The sequence below is a fragment of the Dendrobates tinctorius genome, unplaced genomic scaffold (assembly GCF_039654945.1).
Source record: "Dendrobates tinctorius isolate UK_male_01 unplaced genomic scaffold, ASM3965494v1 ptg000116l, whole genome shotgun sequence".
Taxonomy (NCBI): Eukaryota; Metazoa; Chordata; class Amphibia; order Anura; family Dendrobatidae; genus Dendrobates; species Dendrobates tinctorius.
The window spans coordinates 35420222-35442747 of record NW_027361784.1 but is presented as its reverse complement, the minus strand read 5'-3'; the positions used below and the strand labels follow the sequence as shown (position 1 = coordinate 35442747).

The 22526-nt window shown below is 42.2% G+C and overlaps 1 protein-coding gene across 1 annotated transcript in view; it reads left to right on the top strand.

Moving 5' to 3' along the window:
- TMEM71 (transmembrane protein 71) overlaps nt 1–14338 on the top strand; it is a 44625-nt gene extending 30287 nt beyond the window's left edge. Inside the window, exons 4-10 of the mRNA XM_073590434.1 lie at nt 76–285; nt 1938–2053; nt 2690–2785; nt 10051–10152; nt 12857–12991; nt 14021–14102; nt 14308–14338. Coding sequence (XP_073446535.1) covers nt 76–285; nt 1938–2053; nt 2690–2785; nt 10051–10152; nt 12857–12991; nt 14021–14102; nt 14308–14338 — 772 coding nt within the window. The remainder of the gene's footprint in view (nt 1–75; nt 286–1937; nt 2054–2689; nt 2786–10050; nt 10153–12856; nt 12992–14020; nt 14103–14307) is intronic.
- The last annotated feature ends 8188 nt before the right edge of the window (nt 14339–22526 follow it).

Sequence of the window (22526 nt, the reverse complement as noted above, 5' to 3'; positions counted from 1 at the left end):
ACCCCATAACAGAAGCGGATGGTGGTGATGACTCTATACGTATAGAATAAAACATTCACCTTCTTTTTCTTACAGAGAGAATTCTGTGCCGCTGAAGATGGACTCCCCCAAGAGCGCCTCCTCAATCCCACCCGGCATTAATACGAGTCCTTGCCGCCACAGCCTCCGCCTTCTCTCCAATGGCTACTACATATGTGATGAAGACAGTTTCTGTTGGGATGATCTGGGCAACGTATCGTTCAGTCCAACACAATGTACCGTGTCTTACAAGGAGAACATGGTCAGGTGAGCTTAGTCCTAATGATGCCGTACATCGCTGGAATCAGGGTCTCTGCCCCTACATCATGTTTAGTAAAAACCTGTTGACAAAGATATTTGCTCCCGTTTTCTGCCAGCAAAAAAAGTAACACATTTTGTTAGAAACACTTTTTGCTAATTTTTTGTACTTTTATTCCACTTTTTTGGAAAAAAAAATAGAATTAATGTATTTTTGATATGGAGACTCCACCTTCCCACCGTTCCCTATTATTGTGCATAGGGAGAAAGCTGTCCGTCATCAGTACGAGTACACTGGACCCCTGCGCTCACAGAGGGCTCCTTGTACAGTTACGCCATTTATCAGCTCCCTGTTTTTGAACCGGGCTCAGAAGCTGAATCCGCATCTTTGCCGGCAGGTGATGGCTGAGTCATTCAGCCATCATGTGCCTCTAGCAGCCTAAGGGGACTTGCAAGTACAGTCAAAAGTAAAAAAAAAAAAAAAAAATGTTTAAAAAAATATTAAAAAAACTTTAAAAATCAAGATATTAAATAAATCCGCCTAAATGGTATCTCTGTGTTAGGAAAAGTCCAATCTATTAAAATATGTAAACAATTAACCTAATCGGTTAAAAAAAAATATCAAGAATGCAAAAATTAGGATTATATTTGTCGCTTCAATTTCACAAAAAATGATGTAACAAGCAACTAAAAGGTCACAGCCATCCCAAGGTGGTATCAATAAAGACGTTCTCATCCCTCAAAAAAGTAACCTATCACACAGCTCCATCAACTAAAAAATAAAAACGTTCCGGGTCTTGTAAAATGGCGACACAACCCAAATAATTTTTTTTTTTTAATCATTAAAATAATTAAGAAAAAAAAAAACCTGGACATCTTAGGTATCTCCGTAATCGCACTGATGAGCAGATTCATACTACAAGATCATTTTTACCATAAAATGTTCACCGCAAAAGCAATTCCCAAAAGACAATGTCAGAATTACGTTTTTTCACAATTTCTCCTCTCTCTTTCCAGTATACTATTTGGTAAAATGAATGGTGTCATTTAAAAGTAGAACTCGTCCCGCAGTAAACAAGCCCTCACAGAAAAATAAAAGGGAAGGACGGGAGGAAAAAAAAAAAATGACAGCACCAAAACGGAAACTGCCCCCCCCTCCCCGTCAGGAAGGGGTTAAACGTTCTTGCAACTTTTTAACGAGAAAAGTTGTGAAAGATTTTGAGACTTTTTTTTTTACAAAAAAAAAGTTTTCGGCAAAAATCTGGATTAAAAAAAAAAACAACGGCCACAATAGTGAACAGAGAAAATAACAAGCAGATGATTGACTTCGAAATAGGTGCAAATAAAAAAAAAAAAATAAAAAAATAAAAAAAAATTCCCCCCCCTCTCTTCCCCCAAAAAAGTCTCAAAGCAGGAAAAAAAAAACTAGAGGAAAAATAGGCGCAACAGCAATAATGAATCGGGCTCAGCAACTTTGATTTTGTGGAGAAAGTCATCAAACTGAATGTGCCATTTTTTAAAGAATTTGACGCCAAAAAAATATATATAAATATATATAACGTAAATGATGAATCGGGACCTTGGATTTTATCTAGGTGAATCCACAGGTGAAATCCACAGCAAATCTGACACTTATGATTTTACTTCTATTGTCCTTTCAGGATTTTTAGGAAAAGACGAAGACCCCCGGTACAAAGACGCCTCGATCTCCCCAATGAGGGATACTGTGACGAAGACCTAAATGACATTGAACCTCTTGTGGTCGAGCAGATCTCCGGTACTATATTTGGATGATTATTAATTACTATTATTATTTTATTCCAATAATTATTCTTCTTGTTTGTTATTTTTATTATGTATCATTGTTATTAATATTGTATTACAATGTATATTACTTATTATTTTTATTAGTACATTATTTGTATTATTGTTATTTTATTGTTTATTATTTTTAATTATTTCTTATTATTTTAATTATAGGTTATTTACCATAATTAATATAATTATTGTATTTTTATTATTAAATTGCTATAATTATACGGGTTATGTTATTATTTTTTATTTTTATGATTAATTTAATTATTTATTATTGTTATTTATTATTTTTGCATTATATTTTTATTATTCTATATATTTTTTTACTATTATTGTTCTTGTTGTTAATATTTTATTAATATAATAATAATGATTATTTATGTATTGTATTTATAGGCTAAAATTATAATAGGACAGTCACTATCATATCTATCATCTGTGAGCTCATTTTGCTCCGGGGCACTGACATTAGGGTCTTGGGTCATATTATTTTTTTTTTAAAAAGCTGTGAAAGTTTCTATTCCTTTGTTGTGATTATGTTCTTGGGTTACATTTGCTAATTTTTTACATGTTTTAAATTGTCCTACCGGATATCTAGGTTTTGATGATTCAGGAAACATCAATTTATCCTCTCCACCTCCTGAGTCAGAGATCGACCGAGCGTCATCTGGATATTCCCGGCTCATGGATGACGGTAGGAGACAGGAAGGCTCAGACTGTATAATCCATGTCCATCAAATAATAGTTTTAAGTATATATATATATATATATTGTAGTGCCGCGGTAGCACTGTATGCAGTGACAAGGCAGGGACCCACAACGTTCAAATACAAAAGTCACTTTAATGTGTTTTCTTCAATGCATATCATTAATGTCCAGTTTCACAAAAGCACAGCACTACATAGTACCCAGTATCCAGCAGCTGGGCACATGTCCTCTGGATTGCAGTCAAGACACACGCCAGTCCACCTCTGACCAGTTGCCACGGGTGACTGCACCGCCATGTTAAAGGTCACGTTGCTCACAGCATTGCATAGTCCATGATGTCCTTTAAATTTCAGTCCCTAAACACGCTAACCCTCCTCTGACCAGTTCCCGTGGGCGACTGCAGCGCTGTGTATGCTGCGGATGCCAGGCGTCTCAGCTCCCCTGGCTGCTTGGCTCTGCTCTGTCCTGTGTCTCTGCACATCGGCAAAGCTCTGCAGAGACTCTTGCTCTGTCCTCTTCCAGACACCAGACAGACACTGACTCTGACACACCTATACCCTTTCCTGCAGGGCTTTTAACATAAGAATCTGTGGCCTTAAGCCACATGGAAAACCCGGGACCTGGAACGAAACGGACTGCACAACACCACATTCCAGAGCAGGTTTTCCCTACATCTGTCTTGGACAATAGTATGTCCTACACTTGCTTTTATTATTTTTGGTTTGCATTGCAGTCACAGCTACGCTCGTGACTGCCATGCACTCCTATGGCCTTCATTCGCATATCCTGGGGAGACTACACAGTGACCCCTACAGATAACACCTGTCACTGCTTCACCATTGCAATCACAGCTACATCTGTGAGGGCAATGCACTCCCCTGGCTTCAATACGCCTCCATGCGTATCCTGGGGAGAGTACACAGTGACCCCTACCTGTGACACGGGTTACTGTCTTACAATATACTGTATATACAATGGGTATGGAAAGTATTCAGACCCCTTTAAATTTTTCACTCTCTGTTTCATTGCAGCCATTTGGTAAATTCAAAAAAGTTCATTTTTTTCCCATTAATGTACACTCTGCACCTCATCTTATGCGACAGCTGCCAAATATAAAAACCGCCATAAATAGTAAATCAAACCCCCCGTTATCACCCTCTTAGTTAGGGAAAAATAATAAAATTAAAAAATATATATTTATTTTCATTTTCCCATTAGGGCTAGCCCTAGCCACTCTTTTGGCACATCTGGGGCTTTCCAAACGTGACATGGCGTCCGATCTCAATTCCAGCCAAAAAAGTCAAATGGCGCTGCTTCCCTTCCGAGCTCTGCCATGTGCCCAAATAGTGGTTTACCCCCATATGTGGGGTATCAGCGTACTCAGGACAAATTGCACAATAACTTTTAGGGTCCTGTTACTCTTGGGAAAATAAAAATTGGGGGTGAAAAGATCATTTTTGTGGAAAAAAATATGATTTTTTAATTGTACGGCTGTACATTATAGACTTCTGTGAAGACCTTGGGGGTTCAAAGTGCTCAACACACATCTAGATAAGTTCCTTGGGGGGTCTAGTTTCCAAAATGGAGTCTCTTGTGAGGGGTTTCCACTGTTCTCCAAACTTGACCCTGGCATCCGATCTGAATTCCAGCCAATTTTGCAGTGAAAAAGTCAAACGGCGCTCCTTCCCTTCCGAGCTCTGCCATGCGCCGAAACAGTGGTTCCCCCCACATGTCAGGTATCAGCGTACTCAGGACAAACTGCACAATAACGTTTGCAGTCCAATTTCTCCTGTTACCCTTGGTAAAATAAAAAAATTGAACCTGAAGTAATTTTTTTTGTGAAAAAAAGTTAAATGTTCATTTTTTTTAAACATTCAAAAAATTTCTGTGAAGCACCTGAAGGGTTAATTAACTTATTGAATCTAGTTTTGAGCACCTTGAGGGGTGCAGTTTTTAGAATGGTGTTATTATATAGACCCCTCAAAGTGACTTCAAATGTGATGTGGTCCGTAAAAATAAAATGGTGTTGCAAAAATGAGAAAACGCTGGTCAACTTTTAACCCTTATAACTTCCTAACAAAAAAAATATTTTGGTTCCCAAATTGTGGTGATGTAAAGTAAACATGTGGGAAATGTTACTTATTAAGGTTTGCCGTATCTCTGTGATTTAAGAGCATAAAAATTCAAACTTGGAAAATTGCGAAATTTTCAAAATTTTTGCAAATTTTCCATTTTTTTCACAAATAAACGAAAGTTATATGAATGAAATTTTACCACTAACATGAAGTACAATATGTCACAAGAAAACAATGTCAGAATCACCGGGATCCATGAAAGCATTCCAGCGTTATTACCTCATAAAGGGACAATGGTCAGAATTGTAAAAATTGGCCCGGGAGTTAACGTGCAAACCACCATTGGTAATAAAGGGGTTAACTGTATCTGTGACATACTCCCAGCCTCCCTGGGACAGTAGGACAGCTCCCCAAATTCAGGACTGTCCTGCTGGATCCAGGACGGTTGGGAGGTGTGCATCAGTTACTGGCCATGTGACAGAGGCCCTGAATCCGTTTCATACAGAGATAACATTCTTAACCCCTTCCTGCCATCCGACGTACTATCCCGTCCACGGTACCCGGGCCCGTATGACCGGGGACGGGATAGTACGTCGGCGCGATCAGCGGCGCCCACGTGGTGAGCGCCGCTGATCGCGGCCGGGTGTCAGCTGATTATCACAGCTGACACCCGGCACAATGTGTCAGGGGCGGTCACGGACCGCCCCCGACACGTTAACCCCTTGCACACCGCGATCAAACACGATCGCGGTGTACCGGGGGTTAAAGGGAAGCATCGGCAGCGAGGGGGCTCCCTCCGTGCTTCCCTGAGCCCCCCACGGCAGCGCAATGTGCAGCGCTGCTGTGGGGCGCTCCTTTCCTCCAGGCCCCCGAATCCAAGATGGCGACGGGGGCCTGCAGGAAGCTGGCTTCCTCAGTGCCTGCAAAGCGCAGGCATGAGGAAGCCTTCTGCAGTGCCTGTGTCAGATCGCTGATCTGTCACAGTGATCTGTGACGTGACAGATCAGCGATCTGTCACAGGACAGTGATGTCCCACCTGGGACTATTTAATAAAGTAAAAAAATAAATAAAAAAAAGTGTAAAAATAATTAAAAAAAAATCGCCAAATAAATTAGAAAAAAAAAAAAATATTCCCCCAATAAATCCATTTTTTAGAAATAATAAAAAAAACAAACAATAAAAGTACACATATTAGGTATCGCCGCGTCCGTAACGACCCGCCCTATAAAACTGTCCCATTAGTTAACCCCTTTAGCGAACCCCTTAAAAAATAAAAATAAAAAATGAAGCAAAAAATAATGATTTATTATCATACCGCCAAACAAAAAGTGTAATAACGCGCGATCAAAAAGACGCATATAAATAGCCATGGTACCGCTGAAAACGTCATCTTGTCCCGCAAAAAGCGAGCCGCCATACAGCATCATCAGCGAAAAAATTAAAAAGTTATAGCTCGCTGAATAAAGCGATGCAAAAATAATTATTTTTTATATAAAATAGTTTTCATTGCATAAAACCGACAAAAACATAAAAACCGACCTAAATGAGGTATCGCTGTAACCGTACTGACCCGAAGAATAAAACCGCTTTATCAATTTTACCGCACGCGGAACGGTGTAAACGCACCCCCCCCAAAAGAAATTCATGAAACGCTGGTTTTTGTTCATTCTGCGTCCCAAAAATCGGAATAAAAAGCGATCAAAAAATTTCACGTGCCCGAAAATGGTACCAATAAAAACGTCAACTTGTCCCGCAAAAAATAAGACCTCACATGACTCGGTGGGTCAAAATACGGAAAAATTATAGCTCTCAATATGTGGTGATGCAAAAACTATTTTTACAATAAAAAGCGTCTTTTAGCGTGCGACAGCCGCCAAACATAAAAACCGCCATAAATAGTAAATCAAACCCCTCCCCGTTATCACCCCCTTAGTTAGGGAAAAATAATAAAATTAAAAAAATGTATTTATTTCCATTTTTCCATTAGGGTTAGGGCTAGGGTTAGGGCTAGGGGTGTGTTGGGGTAGGGTTAGGGTAGGGTTAGGGTTAGGGCTAGGGTTAGGGTTAGGGCTAGGGTTAGGGTTAGGGCTAGGGTTAGGGCTAGGGTTAGGGTTAGGGGCGTGTTGGGGTTCGGGTTGGAGTTAGAATTGGGGGTTTCCACTGTATGGGCACATCAGGGGCTCTCCAAATGCAACATGGCGTCTGATCTCAATTCCAGCCAATTCTGAGTTGAAAAAGTCAAATGGTGCTCCTTCCCTTCCAAGCTCTGCTATGCGCCCAAACAGTGTTTTACCCCCACATGTAGGGTATCAGCCTACTCAGGACAAATTGCAAAACAATTTTTGGGGTCCAATTTCTCCTGTTACCCTTAGGAAAATAAAAAATTGGGGGCAAAAATATCATTTTTGTGGAAAAAAATGATTTTTTTATTTTCACGTCCGAGTGTTATAAACTTCTGTGAAGCACTTGGGGGTTCAAAGTGCTCACCACACATCTAGATAAGTTCCGTGGGGGGTCTAGTGTCCAAAATGGGGTCACTTGTGGGGAGTTTCAATAGTTTAGGTACATCAGGGGCTCTCCAAACGCACATGACACCCGCAGACCATTCCATCAAAGTCTGCATTCCAAAACGTCACTGCTTCCCTTCCGAGCCCCGACGTGTGTCCATACAGTAGTTTTCTCCCACATATAGGGTGTCAGCGTACTCAGGACAAATTGGACAACAACTTTTGGGGTCCAATTTCTCCTGTTACCCTTGGGAAAATGAAAATATTGGGGACTAATTGATCATGTTTGTGGAAAAAATACGATTTTTTTATTTTCATGCCCTGGCATTATAAACTTCTGTGAAGCCCTTGGGGGTTCAAAGTGCTCACCTCACATCTAGATAAGTTCCTTAGTGGGTCTAGTTTTCAAAATGGGGTCATTTGTGGGGGGTTTCCACTGTTTAGGTACATTAGGGGCTCTCCAAAGGCAACATGACACCCGCAGACCATTCCATCAAAGTCTGCATTCCAAAATGTCACTACTTCCCTTCCGAGCCCCGACGTGTGCCCATACAGTAGTTTTCTCCCACATATGGGGTATCAGCATACTCAGGACAAATTGGACAACAACTTTTGGGGTCCAATTTCTCCTGGTACCCTTGGGAAAATAAAAAAATGGTGATTAAAAGATCATGTTTGTGGAAAAAATACGAATTTTTTATTTTCACGCCCGGGTGTTATAAACTTCTGTGAAGCACTGGGGGGGTCAAAGTGCTCACCACACATCTAGATAAGTTCCTTAGGGGGTCTAGTTTCCAGCCCAAAATGTCAAATGGCGCTGCTTCCCTTCCGAGCTCTGCCATGCGCCCAAATAGTGGTTTACCCCCACATGTGGGGTATCAGCGTACTCAGGACAAATTGCACAATAACTTTTAGGGTCCTGTTACCCTTGGAAAAATAAGAATTGAGGGTGAAAAGATCATTTTTGTGGAAAAAATGATTTTTTAATTGTATGGCTTTATGTTATAAACTTCTGTGAAGCCCATGGGGGTTCAAAGTTCTCACCACACATCTAGATAAGTTCCTTAGGGGGTCTAGTTTCCAAAATGGTGTCATTTGTGGGGGGTTTCCACTGTTTTGGTACATCAGGGGTTTTCCAAACGCGACATCGTGTCCGATCTCAATTCCAGCCAAAAACGTCAAATGGCGCTGCTTCCCTTCCGAGCTCTGCCATGCGCCCAAATAGTGGTTTACCCCCACATGTGGGGTATCAGCGTACTGAGGACAAATTGCACAATAACTTTTAGGGTCCTGTTACCCTTGGGAAAATAAAAATTGGGGTGAAAAGATCATTTTTGTGGAAAAAATATGATTTTTTAATTGTACCGCTGTACGTTATAAACTTCTGTAAAGCCCTTGTGGGTTCAAAGTTCTCACCACATATCTAGATAAGTTCCTTGGGGGGTCTAGTTTCCAAAATGGGGTCACTTGTAGGGGGTTTCCACTGTTTAGGTACATCAGGGGCTCGCCAAACGTGACATGGTGTCCAATCTGAATTCCAGCCAATTTTGCATTGAAAAAGTCAAACGGCGCTCCTTCCATTCTGAGCTCTGCCATGCGCCGAAACAGTCGTTCCCCCCCACATATCAGGTATCTGCGTACTCAGGACAAATTGCACAATAACTTTTGCAGTTCAATTTCTCCTGTTACCCTTGGTAAAATAAAAAAAATTGAACCTGAAGTATTTTTTTTATGAAAAAAAGTTAGATGTTCATTTTTTTTTAAATATTCAAAAAAATTCCTGTGACGCACCTAAAGGGTTAATAAACTTCTTGAATGTGGTTTTGAGCACCTTAAGGGGTGCAGTTTTTAGAATGGTGTCACTTTTGGGTATTTTCTATCATATAGACCCCTCAAAGTGGCTTCAAATGTGATGTGGTCCTAAAAATAAAATGGTGTTGTAAAAATGAGAAATCGCTGGTCAACTTTTAACCCTTATAACTTCCTAACAAAAAAAAATTTTGGTTCCAAAATTGTGCTGATGTAAAGTAAACATGTGGGAAATGTTAGTTATCAAGTTTTTTGTGTGCCGTATCTCTGTGATTTAAGGGCATAAAAATTCAAAGTTGGAAAATCGCAAAATTTTCAAAATTTTCGCCAAATTTCCCTTTTTCTCACAAATAAACGCAAGTTATTTGAATGAAATTTTACCACTAACATGAAGTACAATATGTCACGAGAAAACAATGTCAGAATCACCGGGATCCATGGAAGCGTTCCAGAGTTATGACCTCATAAAGGTACAGTGGTCAGAATTGTAAAAATTGGCCCGGTCATGAACGTGCAAACCACCCTTGGGGTGAAGGGGTTAAAGGGATCATTGGGTCATATTTTTATTAACCTTAATGTTTCAGATTTTAGTCCCCCTTGGGCATTTTTACTGAGATGTTTTACTTTTGCGTATAATCCGTTTGTATACCCTTTAGCCTGTTAGCTTATTTGTGCATCCAATAGTCCAGGCCTATAGTTACCAATGGCCTCTCTGGGGATGTTTGTTGGACAAGTTCCTTTAATTTTACTTTTCTTATTGAATTTGATTTGAGGTTTTCAGTTCCCTTTATGCTGAGGAGGATAATCGTGTGACATTACCCATGTAGCTACATGAAACTTTTACTTTATTTCCAAATTAGAAAATCCTGATCCAACGTCGCCATTAGGACATTATCCCTACTTGGTAGAAAAAGACCAGCTCGGTCGCCAGTCCTGTTGTGGGTACTTGATGGTCAATAATGGTAGGTCTGTAGGGAATCCTACATTTTATAATTTTTTTGTATTTATATAAAACCCGGGAATCACAATAAGTGCAATAGAGTCTTACCCGGATTACAAAGGAAAAAGTAAAACGGGATTTGCTCACCTAGGGCGGTTGTGAGAATCACAACCCCTTTGTGAGCTTTTAAATATAGACACCTGCTGAAGATCCACCAAAGCAGAGAGTAAGCAAACTTGGAGATGAAAGTGGACATTAAACCTGCGCTGCCGAGGATCCAATATACAATAGGAAACCAGATGCGGTTTTATTTGTCAATGCGTTTCGAGGTGTACATACGGTATACATACGGTACCTCTTCATCAGGACAACCCACAATATATATGATTAATTCATTATTATACACGAGAATATGCCAGGAATGAGGAGATATAACAGTATACATATTCCCTAACAAAGGATTGTAGAGAGTTTAAATATCCTCGTAATGATATGGATTGACCTCTAAATATATATATACAGCTCTGGCAAAAACTAAGAGATCACCACATCAAATCCCTGTCATGGGCAGCCCATTTTCCAGACCTGAACCACGTTGAAAACCTCTGGAATGTAATCAAAAGGAAGATGGATAGTCACAAGCCATCAAACAAAGAAGAACTGCTTACTAATTGTACCAGAAGCATGTGAAAGACTGGTGGAAAGCAGCCAAGAGGCAGGAAAGCTGTGATTAACAATCATGGTTATTCCACAAAATTTTGATCTCTGAATTCTTCCTGAGTTAAAACATTAGTATTGTTGTTTCTAAATGATTATGAACTTGTTTTCTTTTGCATTATTTGAGGTCTGCAAACACTGTTTTGTTTTTTTTAAATTTTGACCATTTCTCATTTTTAGAAAAAAAATACAAAATTTATTGCTTGGAAATTCGGAGACGTTGTCAGTAGATTATAGAATAAAAGAGCAATTTACATTTTACTCAAAAATATACCTATAAAGAGAAGAATCAGACAAACTGAACATTTTGGTCTCTTAATTTCTGCCAGAGCTGTATATATACGTATATTAGAGATTTGTTATGTCAAAAGGTACAAAATTATTTTTATTAGTCCATAAATACACATAATCAAGACAATAATAATGTGAACAAATCAACAGAGGGCATACAATATAAGAGAACAAGTAGGGAGACCCCAAAACCCGGTTCAAAATTTATGTCACAGTATATATTACTGAATACAAAAAATGAGAGAACCCCACAAAAAATTCCTAAAATGGGAAAAGAGATAGTGACATGTGGTTTGCCAAATTCCAATCCATTCTTTTTTCTTGCCTTCTGCCCCGCCTGTGGAGTCGACTTTGGTTGTGCGCATGCGCGCTGGCGTTATCCCTTCTAACTTCCTGGAGTGCGAGATCAGGTGACAGATATGCGTTCCAGCATACTGTCCACCGCGCACTAACCCAGAAGTCCCTTTTGCAACAAGAGACAGAGCAAACATGCCATGTGCGCCAAATACGAGGCTTACCTCTATATGACGCGGCAACACCCTGTTGGTGGATTGATTATATATGTACTACCGGGTTCCTTCTAGTTAGACACCCCCCCGGGAGAAGCGTAGGTGAAACGGCGTCGGGTGTGGGGTGGATAGAGCACCTACCTTTTCCTCTGGTGGTCTCAAGGATCTAGGTAATATACTGTTTATTGCCGGCTTATTTGATTATTTGCTACCAGAGATGGGTCTTACAGAATCCAGTCATAACTTATATTTAGGGAGGATTGCATTGTATTTACAACCAGGATTACAATTCTCCTTCCATTATAATAGCCATGTACTTGTGGCATCTATAGTCTATATGCTTGTATGTATTCTTCTCCTTATGGGTTTTTTGTACAAGCATTTTAATATTGTCGTCAGGATATTCCATATCACTAACATTGCACTTGCACTTTATCTATAATAGCCATATTATTGTATCATTAATCTTGTACTTTATCTATAATAGCCATATTATTGTATCATTAATCTTGCACTTTATCTATAATAGCCATATTATTGTATCATTAATCTTGTACTTTATCTATAATAGCCATATTATTGTGGTTTTACTCTTGCACTTGCATTTTATCTATAATAGCTGAAGAGCCTGGCGCTGCCCGGGCATAGTAACTAACTGTGGTTAGTTATAACAAATTATAATTATCCTCCATCCCATAGTCCCATGCCCATATACCCATCATACATATCCACGATCCCATAGTCCCGTGCCCATATGCCCATCATACATATCCGCGATCCCATAGGCCCGTGCCCATATACCCATCATACATATCCTCTATCTATAATAGCCATATTATTGTGGCATTAATCTTGTACTTGCACTTGATCTATAATAGCCATATTATTGTGGTTTTACTCTTGCACTTGCATTTTATCTATAATAGCCATATTATTGTGGCATTCATCTTGCACTTGCTCTCTAAAAGTCATATTATTCTGACATCAATGGTGAAATCTGATAAGATCTACTTCTAGGATGTAGGAGCAGATGCAGCAGAGCTGAATTTGCAAATTCAACATCTATTTTCTACATTATGAAGACAGATCATGCAGCTCAGCTGCCTCTCATTGTGATCTCTTTATCTGTGGGTAGTGCTTCATGACAACTTCATCTGCTACAATCTGTCCGATCTTTTCATACAATGCAAACTTTTTTTTTCTTTATAGATGACAACTCTTGTGGCTTTTCTCACAATGTTAACAGCTGGGCACCCACAGAGAGGCACGTTGTAAAGAAGCCGTCTACTGACTCCATAGCAACAACTCTCACACCTGCTATAGAAAGCGACTCGGAGGATGCGGGTAAGTTGCCCTCTGCTTCTGAGGCTGCAATCCCATGAAACATATTTACTGCTGACCCCTCACAGCAATACACGCAGAGGTATTAACTGCTGCAGATATCACTGCCAAAGAGGTGCAAAGAAGCCGTTCATTTTGCATTTTGCACAGCAAACTCGCACCTTTATCCACAGCATAAATTGATATGTTGTGCAAATTAAACCCGCAGACCAAAAAAAACACGTGTTTTTAGTACATTTCTGTTCTTTTTAAAGTTATTTTTTAAAATTTTGCTCACGTTTTATTAGTCCCCTTAGGGAGCTTGAACATATCTGATCGAATACAATATACACTGCAATACTGCAATATTGCATAAAGATCTATTATGGTATCTACATGGGCTGGGCGTCATAAGATTAGAAACATGACACTAGACTCAACGGGACAATCAACAGCAGCATCTAAGAGGTTAAAATGTTGCAATCAGAAATGGCATCACTTACTTTAGGGTGACAGATTTTAGTTTGCTGCAGACAGCGCAGTGGGGGGAGGCTCCTGCTGCAGCCAGGTGTCTTACAGCCTCACACAGGAGGAGTAGGGAGGACATAGCTGCTAAACAAAGAGAATAATTTTTTATATATATACGTTTCTCAGTTTTTATTTTAATATGAGAGAAAATAGGATAAACGAAAAAGTGGTTGTCACTTTCCAAATGGCTGATTCTATCAGGGAACGCCTCCGCCATTCAGGCATTTTCACCATATCGGCGGCTGCATGCAGCATTACTGTATATGTGGCGGCTATTCAGATGAATGTCCCCCTCCCTGTAATGTAGGAACAGGAGCTTCTTGTATAGAGTGGCCCCATTGGTGATCCTTAGCGGATGACCTCTATCTTTATGTTCTCCATGTGGCCTAACAGGACATATGGAGAGGGACTGCCTTCATGGAATAACACATTAAGTTTTATTATATAAAAATGGAAAATCCCTTTAAATATGTCTTCGTCTGCTTGTAATTAATGCATCAGATATTTATTATTTTTCTCTTGTAGATGACAGCATACAGAGCAGTGTGATGATCCTGGTAATCTTCGTTACATTATTATTATTCGGCCTGATTATATGGTGGGGCAGGTAAGTCATTATCTGTTTGACTTGTATATCTTCTACATAAGTGATTGTACTGATTACTAGTGGAGACAGGAGACCACTGCCATCAGCCAACTACAGGGCAAAGCTGAGTAAGGCTATAGGAGTGCCAGGACCTGAATAGTCAGAGCCAGGGTGGAGGTGGCGGCTCAAAGGACATCAGTCATGTTCATTTATTTGTCCTCTTAAGATCTCCTGAAATCCAAGAAAAGCAGCAATAAACCTCAGTGATATATCCTCTGTGAAATGTGCTCACATCATCCAATTCCTGGTCTGGTTTGGGAGCTGTTTTTACAGTTTCAATCAAAATTATGCATCCCTTATTGAAAATTTGGTTTATTCCCAAAATTCCCAAAATCTGCTTGTTCTCATCTCATTGCCTTATTGCATTGTAAATATCCACCATCATGCTTGACTGTAGACATCACTGAACCACCACTATGCTCTACTGTATACATTACTGAGCCATCGCCATGCTTCACTGTTGGCATCACTGAGGTACCACCACGCTTCACTGTAGGAATCGCTGAGCCTCAACCATGCTTCACTGTAGGCATCATTGATCTACCACCACGCTTCACTGTAGGCATCACCAAGCCACCACCATGCTCTACTGTGGACATCACTGAGACACCATAATACTTCACTGTAGGCATCATCAAGCCACCACAATGTTTCTCTATAGGCAGGGTGTTCTTTCAGCAGATGCTTCATTCTTCATCCCCCCAGACATACAGTGATCCATAGTCCCGAGAGTAATAGTTTTGTATCATCACTCCACAGAACAAAATCCCAAAACTTCTGTGGCTTATTTATATAGTTTTGAGCATATTGGAGCCAACTTCTTGTGTTTTTGGGTCAGAAGAAAGAAAGTCTTAGAGACCAAACATGGAGACCTTCAGCGTTTATTATGCACCTTGCTGCAGGTTTTAGGCAATCACTCCAGGGCTTTTGACCACTGCCTCCTCTGAACTCTGGTAGCAGCCAGTGACAGCTTCCTTTCTCTCCCACATCTGTAAAGTGTAGTCAGTGTTCCTGTGAGATAGAATTTGTGACCTCCGTCAAACTGTATCTCCAGGAACAGTCAAAGCCATTATATAATTTTGTATTCTTGTCCTTTAATGTATCCTTGCATTAAATAAGTATTTGATGCAATTGCAATATCATTTTCCCACTGTATAGTTTAGGATCTGTATTAGTTTATGGGACTGGTCTGTGGTCCACTTATAAGTCATGTAAACTAAAACACCCATGTGGGCCAAGAAGCTCGGGGTCCTCCAATAGGTGAACAAGTCCCCTACACCCGCCTACATCTCCTCCCTCATTTCTGTCTATCAGCCTAACCGACCGCTGCGCTCTGCAAACGACTTTCGACTAACCTCTGCACTAATCTGAACCTCCCACTCCCGACTCCAAGACTTCTCCCGTGCTGCGCCAATCCTCTGGAATGTTCTACCCCAAGAAATTAGGACTATCCACAATTTGCATAGTTTTAGGCGCTCCCTCAAAATGCATTTTTTCAGCGCGGCCTATCAGGTTCCCTAATCAAGGTAATTATATGTATGTGTAGCCCATTCACTATCCCCATCTATCCCTCACTCCCTCAAGATGGCTGGACCAATGTGGTGTTTGCAGGTACGCAGGATGCAGTGTCTCCCCCTCCCCCTGCATCCGACTGAACAACCGGGTTCTCAACCCCCCCATGTCTGTTGGCTCCCCGTGGGTCTCTTCCAGGATCTGCAAGACCCTGGCGAAGGTGTTGCGACGCCCCGGGGGTCTCGACATTACCGACATCTGGGCTTCCCCATCTAGCACCATAAGGGCCACCTCAGCCTCTAAATCGGGGGTCATGGGGTGCATGCGGAAAAGGCCCTGCATACGCTCTGTCCAGCTCCACAACAGCGTATCGGAGCCAGAAAACCGGGGCAAGTTACTTAGCATAGCCCCAAGGGAGATGCTGGAGCGGGGGCCCCCATCATCAGCAGCGCCCGCAGCCGCACTCTGATCAGGCGCACTCCATCTGCGCTCGGAGACTGCATCCTGCCGACTACGCCAAATGTGTTGTTTGCAGGTACGCAGGATGCAGTGATGAGTCGCGAGACGATTTGGTGCTTTCTTTCTATAATAACGTTTATAAGACTAGAGGGAACTTTCTTCAGTCACGGCCTGATATCAAAAGGGGTAACACGGGTTGCCCTCGCAGGGGCTCTATACAAGCAAACACAAACGGGTGGAACACGACTACTTCCGGCAATAGCCGGTCACTATAGGGCCGCGGTATGGCCGACTATGGGTCCTTAATTATATAGTCAACTTAGCCGTCCAGAGGTCCCTCGCCGTTCGGGATGGTGGTCTTTCGGCGTAGTAGTTGCTGGGCCCAGTTGCTGAGGCGTAGACGAAGTCTTCGCGCACTCCGGCGCGCTGATGACACTGAAGCCCCACAGGCCCCGGCGGAGTCCTTGGATGGATGGGCCGCAGCCCCCCGGACTGGGGCAAGCGACAGCGATGTGGGGTGGCGAATGACAGGCCACCTGCGCAGCTAACGGCTGCGACGGGGAGTTCGCGGCCAGCAGAGGCTCGGCCCCTGCTGCGGACCGGAGCGGGACAGTGGTGGCCGCCGACGGCACTGTACTTGCCGCGGCCACTGGTGAGAGCAGGGCGGCTGCGGGTGGCGGGGAACAAGCCGCAGCCGCGGCCTGGAGTGAGACGGCAGCGGCCGCGGGCGACCGCGGGTAGGCTGCAGCCGCGGGCTGAGGTGAGGCGACAGCGGCAGCGGGTTGAACTTGGGCCGCAGTGGCCGCGGGCTGAAGCGGGGCAGCAAGTCTCGGATGATCGCCTTGGCGCCGTCCCTCTGGAGTCCTCAGTGAGCGTCTCCCCTGGCACTGGTAAGTTGCTCTCGCTTTCAGTCCCTGGAATTCCCCACCTCCTTTATACTGGTCCTTCCCCAGCCCATCTGTCTGTCACACCGGACTGTCCCCGAACTCTGTCCCCCTGGGACAGTTTCCCCCGGAACCCAGATGACGGCACCCTTGGTTCCGGCCCGGACACTCGACGGGGGCCAGTCCTCCCACACCATCCCTGTAAATACATAATTGTAAATACACACCTGTACTTTGTATCTCCCCCACCTCATTGTAGAGTGCAAGCTCTCACGAGCAGGGTCGTCTGATTTTGCTTTAATTATTGTATTGTTAATGTTATTACTTATGACTTGTGTTTTGAAACTGTTAAACTGTAAAGCGCTGCGGAATATGTTGGCGCTATATAAAGATTATTATTATTATAAGTCAATAGAAGCGTTAGACCTGAGCAGTATGGGTAGTTCACCCTACAGTGCGGCCACATCTGCCACAGACTGATAGGCGTTCTTACTAGAGTTGAGCGAATTTGTTCGGATTCAGTTCCAAATACGATCGGCAGCGAATATTGTTTTTGCAATATTCGTCAATCACAGCCGAACATCATTATAGTCAATAGGAGTAGAAATTACCGAATATGTTTGGAACCGATCATAAGACAAACATTGGGCACGAATATGGCAAATTCAGATTCGGCGACCGAATCTGAACAAAATCGCTCAACTCTAGCTCTTACCAGTCCTATCCATTACATCCACTGGAATAAGCGTAAGCACCTGGCAGCTGCTTGGCCCATAAATATTGAAATAACATAAGCTCTTTTTTAAGGTCAGTCTCTGCTGTCTAGTTCAGTCTCTTCTGTCTAGGTCAGTCTCTGCCATCTAGGAGAGCCTCTGCTGTCTAGGATTGTCTGTTGCCTAGGACGGCACCTGTTACCTAGTAGAGCCTCTGCCATCTAGGTCAGTCTCTGCCATCTAGGATAGTGTCTGTTGTCTATGACAGTCTCTGCCGTCTAGGTCAGTCTCTACCAACTAGGATAGCGTCTACTGTCTACGACAGTCTCTGCCATCTAGGTTAGTCTCTTCCGTCTAGGTCAGTCTCTGCCATCTAGGATAGTGTCTGTTGTCTAGGACAGTCTCTGCCATCTAGGTCAGTTTCTGCTGTCTAGGATAGTGTCTGTTGTCTAGGTCAGTCTCTGCCATCTAGGTCAGTCTCTGCCATCTAGGATACTGTCTGTTGTCTAGGACAGTCTCTGCCATCTAGGTCAGTCTCTGCCGTCTAGGACAGTCTCTGCAATCTAGGATAGTGTCTGTTGTCTAGGTCAGTCTCTGCCATCTAGGTCAGTCTCTTCCGTCTAGGACAGTCTCTGCCATCTAGGTCAGTCTCTGCCGTCTAGGACAGTCTCTGCCATCTAGGATAGTGTCTGTTGTCTAGGACAGTCTCTGCCATCTAGGATAGTGTCTGTTGTCTAGGTCAGTCTCTCCCATCTAGGACAGTCTCTGCCATCTAGGAGAGCCTCTGCCATCTAGGATAGTGTCTGCCGTCAAGGACAGTCTCTGCCGTCTAGGACAGTCTCTGCCATCTAGGTCAGTTTCTGCCGTCTAGGACAGTCTCTGCCATCTAGGATAGTGTCTGTTGTCTAGGACAGTCTCTGCCATCTAGGTCAGTCTCTGCCGTCTAGGACAGTCTCTGCCATCTAGGATAGTGTCTGCTGTCAAGGACAGTCTCTGCCGTCTAGGACAGTCTCTGCCACCTAGGTCAGTTTCTGCCGTCTAGGACAGTCTCTGCCATGTAGGATAGTGTCTTCCGTCTAGGACAGTCTCTGCCATGTAGGATAGTGTCTTCCGTCTAGGACAGTCTCTGCCATCTAGGATAGTGTCTTCCGTCTAGGACAGTCTCTGCCATCTAGGATAGTGTCTGTTGTCTAGGACAGTCTCTGTCATCTAGGTCAGTATCTGCCATCTAGGACAGTCTCTGCCGTCTAGGAGAGCCTCTGCCATTTAGGATAGTGTCTGCCGTCTAGGACAGTCTCTGCTTTCTAGGTCAGTCTCTGCTGGCTTGTTCCTCACTACTATGGCTGTGGTGGTAAAGCGAGAGGGGCTTCTTACGGACCCCATAGCAGTTGTATCATGGGTGGCCTCTCTGATCCGCTTTCTAACATTTTACTTTTTTACATTTTCTATAGGTCACTTGACAACTTCGGCATCGGGACCCGGACCCGGCCAGGAATCTGAGCAGTGTGACCAGGCTGCGTCACTATGATGCAATTATTACAATGTTTGCATCTATTTGTCTTGCACTTTATTTATATTGTATTTGTAAAAAGATGTTCTTTTATACCAAGTACTGGAAATCTGCTAGAGGTACTAAAAGGGTTTTCCACTTTCGACATTCTCTAATTTTTAGCAGGGTTCCTTGACAATAAGCTGATCATCCTATCCACAGCATAATTGTAATGTGTGGGAAGCCTAAAAGAACTGTACGTGTATAATTTCCGTACAGCGCCACCACAGGAGAAAAGAAGTATTGCACAGTGTCCATTTATAACAATGGGTTATCCGTGTAATGTAGGACATAGCGGGTCCTCCGGAGCAAGTGAAACTCTTTGTACCTGACCTCTACTCCAAGAGGTGAGGATCCTGAACAGAGGTTACCCTTCTATTAAAAATGACCAAAAAGGGTGTATGACAATGGGTTTTCTAAACTGGACAATCCCTTTAAAGAAGAACTGTGACTTGTTATAAATATTTTTATTATTTACCTGGTATAAATGCCGCTGTTCTCCTGAATCCGGCAATGTTTTTCTTTTGTTCCTGCAACTCTTGGTTCCTAAGCTATGGCCTCTTCTTCTCTGTATCAAAGTCTAGTCTTTCATAGCTAAGTGGGTGTGGTCATCAGGAAAAGACCACGCCCCCTTGCTGAGAAGAATAGGCCATATTTCAGGAACTGAGAGGCGCAGGAACAAAAGAAAAACATATCCGGATTCAGGAGGCCAGTGGCATTTAGTCCAAGTAAAAAAAAAAACATATTTATGACAAGTGACAGTTTCCCTTTAAGCACCAACAATGCAGTGACAATCCCTCGGGTGCACATATATGTAGTTGTAATAGTTATAATATTGAAAACTGAATTATCTGCTTCTCCTGAGACCATGGAGAAGCCTCCGGATTACCCTCTATTGACTGGAGCTGGACATGGCTTAGTGCGAGAGCTCAGCCATCCATAGAAATTATTGGGCTTTCATTATTTTCATTGAGGGCCCTGGTAACTTATATTTTGCTTCAATAAAACAAAACAAAAAAACAAGCACTTGTAAGGAACCCCCGCACTCAGCTGGTCTGAGGGGGCTTTGTGCTCTAAAAAAAAAAAAAAAAAAAAAAAGACACTTTGTAGTTTATCTGAGCTGGGCTAAGTGACCTGTAACAAATCAGATCACTGGAATGATATCAGCAGCACAGAGTATTTCAGGTGACTATTATAGGAAGAAGTGACAAGTCCAGCTATGGAACTGTATTAGTCAGGACTGGGCTGCGTGAAAGGGGACAGTGTTTATTTCTTTATTGGGGGCATACACTTTTACTAATTATGGCTAAAAATACAAAGCGAGCGTTAAAGTAACGTCTATTTGCATTTACCTCTTATATGGAGGGATGAAGAAATTCTGTTATCATGAGGCTGCAACAAACTAAGGGCAAAGATAGCAGACGTGGGGGGCTAACAAGGGGCCCCATAGCCACTTACGGCATCCCCCCATTATAGTAATATGTCTGGGTGGTTGTTATTTGACTAAGTATCCCTGTAGTGGTCACAGAAGTACTTTCTGCTATGCAATACACTGCCTCTCCATACTACACAGACTTGTTTAGGTCCCTTCTATTTAAGCAGTCAAAAAAATGAAAAAGAAGCATAATGATTAAATAAATAAACAGCATAGTAGTGCATGAAAATAATATACGATGCTTAGAGTTAGGACTGTCCCATTTACAGTCACCGTGATGAGGTGGGATGGCTTTCATATTTTTTTAATCTAAATGCATGTTAACTAAGTACCCATATATTATTTTCGTGCACCATGCTATTTATTTACTGCAGGGTATTTAATCATTATGCTTCTTTCTTTGTTTTTTTCTGTTCAGTGGCCAGTGTGAACATGCGCTTACACGATGCATGCACACTAGTTTATATCCCATGTCATACTTTTGGGTTTTTTTACCCAAAAAAAGGCAAAAGGTTTTGGAGTAACACAAAATATTCATTGTGTACACATTATAGATATACAGTTGTGCTCAAAAGTTTACATACCCCGGCAGAATTTTTGCTTTCTTGCCCTTTTTTCAGAGAATATGAATGATAACGCCAAAACTTTTTCTCCAATCATGGTTACTGATTGGGTGAAGCCATTTATTGTCAAACTACTGTGTTCTCAATTTTTAAATCATAATGACAACCCAAAACACCCAAATGACCCTGATCAAGTTTACATACCCTGGTGATTTTGGCCTGATAATATGCACAGAAGTTGACACAAATGGGTTTGAATGGCTACTAAAGGTAACATCCTCACCTGTGACCTGTTTGATTGTAATCAGTGTGTGTGCATAAAAGCTGAGTGAGTTTCTGGGATCCAGACAGACTCTTGCATCTTTCATCCAGCCACTGACGTTTTGGATTTTGAGTCATGGGGAAAGCAAAAGAATTGTCAATGGATCTACGGGAAAAGGTAGTTGAACTGTATACAACAGGATAGGGATACAAAAAGATATCCAAGGAATTGATAATGCCAGTCAGCAGTGTGCAAACTGTGATTAACAAATGGAAAATCAGGGGCTCTGTAAAAACAAAACCACGGTCAGGTAGACCAACAAAAATTTCGTCCACAACTGCCAGGAAAATTGAAGGCACTTGAAGAAAAATGGGCTGTATGGTTGAGTTGCCAGAAGAAAGCCATTACTGCCCAAATACCACAAAGTATCTCACCTACAATACGCAAAACAGCACTGAGACAAGCCTCAAAACTTCTGGAACAAGGTAATTTGGAGTGATGAGACCAAAATTGAACTTTTTGGCCACAACCATAAACATTACATTTGGATAGAGGACAATAAGGCCTATGATGAAAGGAACACCATTCCTACTGTAAAGCTTGGAGGTGGATCCCTGATGTTTATGGGTTATGTGAGCTACAATGGCACAGGAAACTTGGTCAATGTTGAAGGAAAGATGAATGCACCACGTTATCAGCAAAAACTGGAGGCAAATTTGCAATCATCAGCCCGGAAGCTGCACATGGGACGTACTTGGACCTTCCAACATGACAATGGTCAAAAACACAAGGCCAAGTTGACCTGTCATTGGCTACAGCAGAACAAACTGAAGGTTCTGGAGTGGCCATCTCAGTCTCCTGACCTCAATATCATTGAGCCCTGGTGAGAAATCAAGTGCGCAGTTCATGCTAGACAGCCCAGGAATTTACAGGAACTGGAGGCTTTTTTCCAAGAAGAGTGGGCAGCTTTACCATGTGAGAAAATAAAGAATCTCATCCACAACTACC